We start from the raw sequence: 11,683 nt of genomic DNA on the forward strand, positions 1-11,683 counted from the left end.
ATTCTCCATTATGGCAGTGTTAATTATTCTCCACACTGACCTCTTTGAAGTCTCCAAAATTAGATATTCATTCTATTGGCTAGAAGCATTGTCCTAGTAGATTCTGATTTTCTGAAAGCAGCAAGTCCATTCAGTAAATAATTACTGAGCACCTGCCATGTTCAAGGTGCTGCACTAGTTACTTTCAGGGAAATAATAAAGATATGTAAGTGCCATCCTTACTGTCAGGGGTCTCACAGTCTAATGGGAAGAGAAATCTGTACACATACATTTGGGGCCAGAAAGAACAGACTAGAAGAAAGATTCACGAGTTCTCAACCCTGGTGGCACATTGGAATCATCCGGGCAACTTTTATTTATTTATTTATGGCTGCGTGTGGGCTTTCTCTAGTTGTGGAGAGCGGGGGCTACTCTTTGTTGCGGTGCGCGGGCTTCTTATTTCAGTGGCTTCTTGTTACGGAGCATGGGCTCTAGGCTTGCGGGCTTCAGTAGTTGTGGCATGTGGCCTCAGTAGTTGTGGCTCACAGTCTCTCGAGCACAGGCTCAGTAGTTGTGGCGCACGGGCTTAGTTGCTCCGTGGCATGTGGGATCTTCCCGGACCAGGGCTTGACCCCATGTCCCCTGCATTGGCAGGCGGATTCTTAACCACTGCGCCGTCAGGGAAGTCCCTGGACATCTTTTAATAAATACCGTTGCCCAGGCCCAGGCCCAGGCCCAGAGATGCTGATTTAACTGGTCTCATTTCTGGCCTGATCACTGCTATTTTTTAAAGCTCCCCAGATGGTTATAATGAGCAGCCAGTGTTGAGAACCACTGGATTAGGCCTTCTACTTTGAGCCCGACCAAACTGTCTGCATAGAACTGACAAAGACTCTCAAATGCAATATTTAAAACAATTAATTTGTTTTAAAAAATCAATTATTTTATCAAAAATTATACAATGTATGCAAATAGTTCAAAGTCAAATGGCACTGAGGCTTACGACTAAAATTTAGCAGACCCCTGTTCTCTCCATTCCCTCAATCCTCCTCCACTTTTGACTCTTTATTTTTAGAGAATTCACACATTTCCCATTCTCCGAACGTTAACATGCTGGTATCTTTTGCTTCATCAAAAACTAATTAATTGCTGAACTTTATTTTCTCCCATCTAAAAGTACCCTTAAAGCCCCCAAGGAAAGGTAAAAATGACGAAATATCAGGTAGCTGGAGCAACAGGAGTAAGTGGGGAGGTTCTTCTGTTCAATCCAGTATCAGGAGAGCCGACCACTAGGTTCAGATGGCTGGCTTGGGGGCCTGAGCAGTTCAGAGAGGCAGCTAAGAGCACTTTTCCAAGCCCTGCCTGCTCTTCCACCTCTTGGAAAGATGATGGGCTTTAACTGAAATTATAACCAAAAAGAATATTTCCTCACTTTCTCCTGGATTTGTGCCTGGAGGGCACCCTACCCCATCCCCAAAATAGGCCAGCAAGGCTGGGGTGCGTTAGAAACACTGGGAGATAGAGGTATAATAAAGGATGCATTAGGACAGTAAGTCAGGGTGTATCCTGGAAAGCCTTGAAAATTAGTTTGGTTTGACTGCGGGGACTCCCTGGGGATACATTAGCAGGGATGTCACAAAGTCAGTTCTGTATTTGAGGAGGACTTCTGTGGTTGACAAGATGGAAGCTGGATTGGACTAGAAAAACGAGAGGCAAGGCACCAGTGATAAGTACCAGGGAAGAGGTGGAGTGGAGTGGGAAAAGGACAGTGACACTGCAAACAGACTGAAAGGCCCAGTCCTAAGAGACATTTCTGTGGCTCCATGCTATTCTGACTGTGCCTTGATTTCCTCACTTGTAACACATGAAAAGGCATAGCTGCCACCTGCCTGGGAGCAGGGACTCTGCTCTTTCTCCCTTCCTGTACTGTTTGAAATAATTTTCAGAAGGTTGCCCTCTTTTCATAAAGCAGGTAAAGGTGTTTAATGGCTCTCGAGGCAAAACAGAGCTTATGAACTTCCTCTGACAGGGCATATTCTGGACTGAGCCCAAACACAATATTCCTCTCCAGGCCTGAAAACTGCTGAATACTGTCTAAAATGATGTGACCATCCAAAACACCAGAGACCTGGCTGAACACGACCTTCACTCCTCCGTGGGTCTCAAATAATTCCATCGCTCTTAGTAGTGCAAGCTCATAGCGTCCTCTGTCCTCCCCTCTCCTGCACAGAATTGCTATATCTTTGGGCAGATATCCACATTGGAACAGGTTGTGACATCTTTCTGCCACGTGTTTTGCAATTTCTTCTGTGGTCAGGTTCGTCTCTGTCTCACACACCCCAGGCAGAGCCTGAGCGCACATTGCTTCCTCATAGGCAGCTTCCCTAAATGATGCCAATGTGTCTGGAGACACGTTGGGGTGAGGATTTTCTTTGATCCTCTTCATTTCTTCTTTCATCAGCATTGCTATGTCCAGAGCACAGTGGATCCCATTGGTGATTGTTTTTCGAGGAAACTGAGCAGATGGAGGGGGAAGGCCATTGATATCTGCGTGACGGACTTGGAAAGGGTCCAGAAAAAGCCAGAGAATCCCTTGGTGAAGATTTTCATTTCCAGCGCCCCTCACCTTTGGATGGGTGATGCTCCTAGCCTTCATGTACCAGTCACCATATTTACTGCAGAAATTCTCGGTCTCATCCATCACTATGTGTTTGATCTTTGAGAACTCCCCTTGCATGAAGGTTTTCCGGGTCACAGCTTGGCAGGTGGTTTGCTGGCTGTAAGGATGAAGGAGAAAATAGGGCTTCAGCCATATAAACAAAGGAAATACCATGCATTTATTATTCTCTGGATTAGCATTAGAGACTGGTTCTCATCTGGAGACTGATTCACTGATTCAATAACTACAAAAATGCTCTACTTACAAGTTACCTGATAGACAGAATACATAATTGCAAACCCTACTCTTTGGGGTTATCAAGTTAAATCTGCATGCGAAACTTTTGAAATGAACCCAGGTAGGAGATTTTATTATTTCTACCATAGTCCATTTCTGCTGCTTGACAATCCCTGAAGGTAAATTCCTTACATCTAAAGGAAATCTCAAAAGGAATTTACACTTGTTACTACTATTTCTTTACTTTCTGTCTTTTTTAGAGCTGGAGAACAGTCACCTAGAGGCATATCATAATTTTCGTATGCAAAAGAGGTATGGGCTCATACAAGTTCCTCTAAAGAAAATCCTATTTCCCCACTTACTTGTAGTACAAAAGCAGAAGCCTCTTTAGATTTTGGTAAGGAAAACATTAAGAGGTTGCTGAGTTCCATGACATGTCAAGTAGGGTACCAAGTCTGCAGGGCTTTGCCTCTATGGAGCTACCAATCCTACTTACTTAGCTCAATTTTCCTTTATAGTATGTTTTAGCATATGTGTGTGTGTCTGTGTGTGTGTGTATACTTTTTTTTTTAAAACAAACTTGGTTGTTTCTTGCCACCTCTAATTTGGAATCAAGTCATATCACCCATCCCTGCAGATGTGGGACTGCATGTGCAGTCCCTGGGGCTTTACTCCCTATGTCCTGAATCATAACTATTCACGTTCCTCTCTTCCAGGTTGGACTCTGTAGACTTCTTGAAGAAAAGCATTGATTCTTAGTCATCTCCATAACCCACTCACATTAAGTTCATAGAAGTTTGTTGAATTGAATTTGTCTTTTGACTGGGGATATTTAAAAACTTATACCTGGGGCTCCCCTGGTGGCACAGTGGTTGAGAGTCCGCCTGCCGATGCAGGGGACACGGGTTCGTGCCCCGGTCTGGGAAGATCCCACATACCACAGAGTGGCTGGGCCTGTGAGCCATGGCCACTGAGCCTGCGCGTCCGGAGCCTGTTCTCCACAAAGGGAGAGGCCACAACAGTGAGGGGCCCGCGTACCGCCAAAAAAAAAAAAACAAAAAAATCTTATACCTGTAAAGCGTAATAAAGAACGTAGCCTTTAACACAGTTTACAAGATCCTTCATAGTCTGGCATCTGCCTCCTTTGCAAGTTCATCATCTGTGGCATACCCACAGTCCCTCATGGCTCCAGGCAGACCTACCATTATGATTCTCTAATCTCCATGCCTTTGCACTTGCTGTGCCCTTTGCCTTTATTCACTTCTCCTACTCACTTCTTAAGAAGGAAGTCAAGATCTCCTTCACTGGGAGTATTTGCTGACCAATATCCAGCCCAAGTTAAGCATATCTTTAGTATCATAATAGTTACACAACACTCCCATTGCTTATTTTTCTCTTTGTCTCTCTTATTGGGCTTTACGGCAAGGTCTGCAATATGTTTTTCTTCTCTAACGCTAAATGTACACAGTACCTAGCATATAAACAGTGCTCAAAAAGATTAGTTGAATAAATAAGCAAGTCAAAATTAAAAGCCCTCATTTGCTGGATTGACTAACAACCAATTTCTTTTACTAAATCAAAAGCTAAAGATTTAAATCAGAAGCAAATGTGCATGTTTTCTAAAATTATTGACTCAGAACAAGTCAAACAAGTAAAAATATAAACGAAATAAATGGTATTTAAATTCAAGTTCCCATTAGGTTGTAATGTCTAATTGACTGAAAGACCCTATGACTTTAAAGCACTAAATATCAAGCAAAAAGTATATGTGAAACAAGATAGGTTTGTTTCAACCTTTCTTAAATTTAAGGCCATAGATTGTGGGGGGGAAATGTTTCTAGTTATATAAACTTAAAGTTATGCATATGTAGCTAATTTCTAATGAGATGTTTAAGCCTGAACATTGCAAAGTGCCGTTTTCTAGCTCAACCACTTGATCACTTGCAAATGTGTATATAGTTTGGGCTCTTGTCCATATGCAGCAAAGGCATTGCAAAATCTTAAACTAAAGACACAAATTACTTGTGTGATACTGTTGAAAGACTGATTAAATGTGTTTAGTTAGTGAAACTCTTACATCACAAAATCCTTTAAGGCGTCACTTTCACAAACGTAGAGGATCTCTTTGGGCTTGCAGTGGAACAAGTCCTTAATTTTCTCCATGATCTTTATGGCCAGGGCAGTCTTCCTGGTTCCTGGAAAGCAGTGGAGGAACAATTCTCGTGTCTCCTGAAGGCTCTCTGAAAGCAGCTCGCACTGCTCTGCTACAAGCAAATTGAAATATTCACAGCCCAGCTGGTCACTCAGAAGAGATCGAGAGCAGAGTGAGACCATGATAAGGGCCTGCAACAAATTTTCCATTTCATCCTCATTAGCAAGCCTGTAGGTTCGGGGATAGTGCATGGGGATTTCACGTGGTCTACACCGTGTGCTGGGCAGGTATATCAGCCTTGGGATGACACACAGTTTCCCTGTGTAACCACCAACAGTTCCCAGTTTCTGCTTTAATTGACGAGCAGTGTTCCGGGCGTACACAAGCCCCCCAATCCACGTGGGGTCTGTTAAGATTGTATAGAGTACAAGGGGGCTGTTTACTGCTATTAGGAGAGCATCACACAGGACATTCTGCTCCTTCCTGAAGCCAACGTCACTAGCCCAGCTTTTGGAAAATATCACAAACCCCTGAGAACAAGGATATATCTGTGTCTTCATTAATTTCTCCAGTCCTTTATGATCTGAGAAGAGCTTCTTACAGAGGGATTCTGGTTTAAATTGTATCTCTTCCTGTGTCACTGAAAATGCAAGGAATAGAAGTTACTAAAATTTCCAAAGGATATTTAAGTATTCCTGCAACATCGTAAGAAGAGATGAGCCTAGCCATGGAACTATGGGTTTCCTTGTCTGCAAAGAAAGCATCTCCTCTTCACAGGCCAGGGCTGAGAAGTCACTGTTTCTGGCAGCTCTCATACAGGGGAAGGCAATCAGGGAGGGGTCTTCACAGAACAGCCTTCTAGCACTCTGTCCTCAACCCCAAATGGTCCAGTAGTACTAGGAAGGTATTCCTTCCTGTTAAGGGTGTGTGTGTGTGTGTGTGTGTGTGTGTGTGTGTGAGAGAGAGAGAGAGAGAGACAGAGAGACAGAGAGACAGAGAGAGAACCTGATGCTTTTGGGAAACTAAGAACTTTCCTTTTCCTGTGGCAATTTTGCCCCCATGGGATATTTGGCAATATCTGGAAATGTTTTGATTTTTCATAGCTGGAGAGGTGCCACTGGCATCTAGTGGCTAGAGGCCAGGAATGCGGCCAAACATCCTACAATTCTCAGGGCAGCCTCCCTAACAAAGAATTATCTGATCTAAATATCAGTAGGGTCAAGACTGAGAAACTGCCTTAGGAAGAGTCTAGGTGACCCCAAGGCTCACCTCCTTCTGCCTTGGAAAGCCAGGGGGCAGCTCTTTCAAATGTATTCTCTCATATTTGGAGAACAAAAGCCATCTGTGACTGGAAGCCCAAAACGCACAGAGGTGTAGGGTGGATTTGATGACTGAAATCAAGAATTCGCCATGTATATTAATTCAGGACAATTGTATCTGCTAAGCCCTACATTTGATCTTCTCTAAGGAGAAAGGCTTGGATGAATTGCTACCAATTCCTCCCAACTTAATTTTAGAAAATAAATAATCCCCTCAGCTGAAATCAAGAAGGAATACCTGGAAACAAGCGTTGTTGTAGAGCCCCCTTAAATTCCAGGACTTTGATGGGAGATGGGCTTCTTCGTGTAGATGAAGCTGGTGAAATCAGGTGAAGGCTGTAGTCTGCGGCCAAACTGGAAGGAGCTAAACAAATCCATGGAGAGTTGTTTCAGATGAAAAAAAAAAAAAGTTAAAGAATGTTTCTATTGCTCTTCCTACTGTTGACATATGGTGTGTGTCATGCCTGAGCTGTTCTCATTCTTTCTATGCCTCAAACAGTTCACATATGTTAGGAAAAGAGGTCTGGGACTCCTGTAGGGCCATGCATCTTCTAAGTCACCTGTGACTTATCTTGGGCAAGTCATTTCACCTCTCTCCTGCAAGGGTGAGCAGGTGATCCCTAAGGTTCCTTCCAACTCTAATATTCTGGTTCCAGGTCACCTCTAAGAAGAAAAGGCTTCCAGTAATGGTGGTAGTGGTGGTGGTAGGGTGGTGTCAGAAAAAGTAGGCACAGTATTTTAAAAATATTATTATAGTTGTTAAAGTCCCCCCCACCCCAAAGTTTAGATGGAATGGAAAGTAGTAGGATCTCTAGTTTGGGGTTTATGTGTGTGTGTGTGTATGTGTGTGTGTGTGTGTGTGTGTGTGTATGTGTAAGTAAACTCAAACAAATTTAAGATAAGAGAAAGTATCATCCAATAAAATCACTGAAGTCTTCATCTGAGCTTCTTTTATCAAATCTGGAACTTACTGACCATGAAGGCAAACCGATAAACTTCATTCAGCCCGTTAAGTCCTTTACGGATTGATCTGAAATCACCAGGGCTGATGCTCAGCAAAACTGTAAGGAAGTGAAAACACAAGAAGTCCTCCTCCCCCACCACCATCCCCCCCCCCCCCCCTTTTTTTTTTTTTTTTTTTTTTTTTAAGGTATGTGGGCCTTTCACTGTTGTGCCTTCTCCCGTTGTGGAGCAGAGGCTCCAGACGCGCAGGCTCAACGGCTATGGCTCACAGGCCCAACCGCTCTGACGCATGTGGGTTCCCGGACCGGAGCACGAACCCGTATCCTCTGCATCGGCAGGCGGACTCTCAACTGCTGCGCCATAAGGGAGGCCTGTACCTGGCACCTTCTTTTGCGTTAAGTTTTTCTCCACTTGGTGGTGCCCTCAGCCTAGTGGTTCAAGGTACTGGCTCCTAATGTTACTGAAACAATTCAAATTTGTCAACAAGTTTCCCTTAAAAGAATTAGTGGAGAGTCTTTCTTAAACAACGTTTCTCTGAAATATCATCTTTAGAGAGAGACTATTGATGAATGTTTTAGACTAAGACTATCAGCCTGCAATTTTTTTTTCAGCAGACCTTTACAGTGCATAAAAAGGAACTTTCATGAATTCATGGCTGATGGCATACTATAACTTTCCCCAAAGAGATGAAAATCCAAGCATTTCTTGACCTCACACAGTTCATATTCTGAGTCTTTGGAACTAAAAATGTTAGAAAATAACCCTTTAATAGAAGATTTGTAAGCAAAACCAGCTTTCTATTCTCTAACCAAAATATTGACCAAATACCCAAAAGAAGGCAGAGAAGGGGCTCCTCCCTGCTGACTGGACAATGACGTCTTGTCTGCTTTACCTGATTGAATATCCAGCATCATGGCTACCCACTGCTCAGCCGTCAGCCTTGTGACAGAATTGTCCCTGATGACCCAGGAATCTGGGGCCTCTGTGAATACTACACAGCAGAAGGGCTCCACGTGTACCACACAGACATGACCATACAGGACATCTTTTTGGTACACATTCAAGATTTTGGTAGTGAAATTCACCTTTGGCTTCTCACAGCAGAAGTGGAATGTAGGCAAGTTTTCTATGCAGTTTTCTATTTCTTTTTTTAATAATTCAGGGTTCACTTTTTCTCTCTTACATCCAAACACTTCTTTGCTCTTATCATCCACCCCGATAATTAGGTATCCCCCATGGGTGTTGGCAAATGCAGAAACATAATGGGGCAGCATTTCTTTAATCCGAGGGATGATCTTTTTGGTGGTGAACCTTTTAAGCTCGACATGTGTGGACTCACTGAAGTCGAGTTTCTCCTTATAGATGAGTTTATCTTTTTTAACAAATTCTGAGGCACACATCCTCATATCTTCCTCTTCCTGAATGTATTTGTCAAGAGCTTTCTGAGAATGCAGCTCCTGCACCTTTGATCTTCCTCTTTGAGCTCTGGACTGCTTCTCTCGGAGGAGCTCCAGGGCACTGCTGGCACTCAAGTTGACGGTGGAAGTCACAGCTCTCTGAAATAAATTGGAGCGCAAGCTGCAAATCCTTAGCGGGAGGCTGAAGACATCTGGGCTCCAGGACTTCACAAAAATCATAAGATTGTGCCCCTGCTGCATGTAGTCAAGGTATTTCTGTGAACCTGAAGGAAGGAGCTTTTGAAAAGACGTTTCCAGGTCCTGTCCCAGCCCATGGAATCGGTAACTGTAGGTTTTATCATCAATCTCTGCTTTGATCACACCCCCTCCAGAATTTAACAGTGCACATGTCGCTTGGATGATTTTAGAATTCTCAGTTCTTTTCAAATAGCTATTGGTCATCTTCTTCCTTTTTTCTTCTCCAAGAGTGACTTTGCCCACTTCTACAATTATCTCGGGATAGAGCATTTCCGTATCCATCTTGAGACTCTCCATCTCAGCAGCCCTTCTGTGCCCCAAACAATGACAGAAAGGGGTTCCAATAAATAATTAGGACAGAAATGTTGCTTCTACGTTAACAAGAATTACAGAGATTACAAAATTTTCTTCAAAGCTATAGATTATTGGAGATACATTTTAACATTGGAAATCATCTTTGATATTACTGTTTTCTCACAACTTTGCCAAGACCTTTAGCCTTCACAGCATGAACAGGAATAGATAAACTGAATGCTTAATATTTTACCATAATGGAAAAATTGCTGAACTTTTAGCCATTTTTCATTTAAAATCAGGAAGCACCAACAGTGAGCCCAGATATAAGGGGCATGGGTTGGCACAGGAGCCAAAGCAAATTACACAGAAGTAGTAGTTGCCATCAGAAGATGCCTCTATTTATAATTCAGAGGGGAAAGAAGAGAAGACAACAAAGAACCAAGGGAGTATAGCTTTGGAGTATATTTGATGTAGAAGATCTGGCTATAAAAACAAGCATAAAACTTGGTATTCTTCATGTGCTATTTTATACATTTTAAAAAGTCTTATTCTACTCCTGAAAGAATAACAATTGATACCAAATGCAGAAATCTTTTAAGCTCTTCAGGCATTCTTCTAAAAGTACATTTCTTATACAGTGGGATGCAGGAACAGGAGTTTTCCATCCCTCCTAATAGTTCTGCCTGTGCTGTGGGAACCCCTAAGACTGGGGAATGGACATGAGCCTTTGAGACATAGATATTAAACTGTGGTCAACCTCCTTCTGCTTCCCAGACCAGAAAACAGCCACCTACATTGAAGTTAGCACCTGGAAGCAGATGGTTCAGAGACAGCCCCCTTAGTCTTTGTTAACTGCAAAATAAAATATTTACTAACCCAAACCCAAATTCTTCCTCTAGAAGAAGGGAACCCATTTTTTTTCTGTGTGATCTCTGCTAAGCAGAGGCCAGGTGGGTGTTGTTTATATCCACCAGGAGGGAAAAAAGCAGGCATCCAGCAGGATGGGTCCTCTCCTCTGCTGTTAGCTTGCCTTGGTTGCCTTCTCACTTCCTCCAGGCAAACCAAAATCAACCTGATGAATTGTTTTTTCATAGGTGAGCATCTCCTATAGGCAAATGTAAATGTTTGGCTCTTAGAGAAATTTCTGATAAGTTTCTATTATATCATAGAATCACAGAAGTGTTGGAAGGGACTTTAAAGATCTGGTCCAACCATCTACCTTAAATACTCTCTGTAACAGGGGTCCCCAACCCCTGGGCTGCGGCCTGTTAGGAGCAGGGCCGCACAGCAGGGGGTGAGCGGCGGCGAGCTAGGGAAGCTTCATCTGCCGCTCCCTATAGCTCCCCATCACTCGCATTACTGCCCGAACCACCCCCTCCCCCTCCCCCCTCCCCAGTCTGTGGAAAAATTGTCTTCCATGAAACCGGTCCCTGGTGCCAAAAATGTTGGGGACCAATGCTCTTTAATACTAGCAACTCTGAACAAATTGCTTTCCAGCAACTGCTTGAACACCGCCAATAACAACGAACTCATTATCTCTCAAATTAGTCCCCGTCTATTTTCTGACAGCTCTGTTAGAACTAGCTTCCTGGGCTTCCCTGGTGGCGCAGTGGTTGAGAATCCGCCTGCCGATGCAGGGGACGCCCCGGTCCGGGAGGATCCCACATGCCGCGGAGCGGCTGGGCCCGTGAGCCATGGCCGCTGGGCCTGCGCGTTCGGAGCCTGTGCTCCGCAACGGGAGGGGCACAGCAGCGAGAGGCCCGCGTACCGCAAAAAGAAAAATAAAGAAATAGCTTCCTTATTTTCAGCTATAATTTGTCTCCCTATAACTTCCACCTACTGGGACTCACAAACAAACTTAATTGCTTTTGAACTAGCAGAACTATACTCTCATGACTCCCAAGGCTCATTGATGTTACTTGGTTGCTGATGACAACCATGATAGATACAAAGTTTTCTGGGAGTCTAGCTCCATATGAACATCTGCTCCACATTTCCCCAAACTTCTCACTCATTCTCCTTTACAAGCTGCTCCTGAGCTATGATTTTACTAAGCTCTTCATGCTTTCAGACATAAACTGAGAGGAATGAGATTTTAAAAAAAAATTTTTTTTTTTTTTTACCTGATGCTCTTGCTTTTCCTCTTGTTGCTTCAGTTCCACATCTGGCTTTGGTCTGAATGTTTGCCTTCTGTCACAGCCCCTGTTGCCCTTTGATATCAGCCTGGGAGGAGCAGGAACTCTGCCAGACTCCCCTAGTCTTCATAACATTGACCCCTGAGGAAGGCTGATAAGGACTCAAAAAAAGCCTATGACAGGGCAGATTGGCAGGCCAGGGTCAGACCTCTGGGAGAGAATGAAGTATTAGTGGGGAAATTCAGGGGTTTTCAAGTGAGGGGCCAAAGCTAAAACGTCCCTCCTCT

General features: G+C 43.6%; 1 protein-coding gene across 1 annotated transcript; it reads right to left on the reverse strand.

The window, feature by feature from the left end:
• Window positions 1-1,730: 1,730 nt before the first annotated feature.
• On the reverse strand, window positions 1,731-9,284 carry SLFN14 (schlafen family member 14). Its single transcript, XM_029212720.1, has 4 exons — window positions 8,202-9,284; window positions 6,585-6,710; window positions 4,953-5,667; window positions 1,731-2,756 (listed from the first exon to the last, which is right to left on the reverse strand). The coding sequence occupies exons 1-4, from the start codon at window positions 9,259-9,261 to the stop codon at window positions 1,922-1,924; spliced, it is 2,736 nt and encodes a 911-aa protein (XP_029068553.1). The 5' UTR covers window positions 9,262-9,284; the 3' UTR covers window positions 1,731-1,921.
• Window positions 9,285-11,683: the final 2,399 nt, after the last annotated feature.

Source organism: Monodon monoceros, unplaced genomic scaffold (assembly GCF_005190385.1).
Source record: "Monodon monoceros isolate NGI ecotype Baffin Bay Population unplaced genomic scaffold, NGI_Narwhal_1 Super_Scaffold_9, whole genome shotgun sequence".
NCBI classification, from domain to species: Eukaryota; Metazoa; Chordata; class Mammalia; order Artiodactyla; family Monodontidae; genus Monodon; species Monodon monoceros.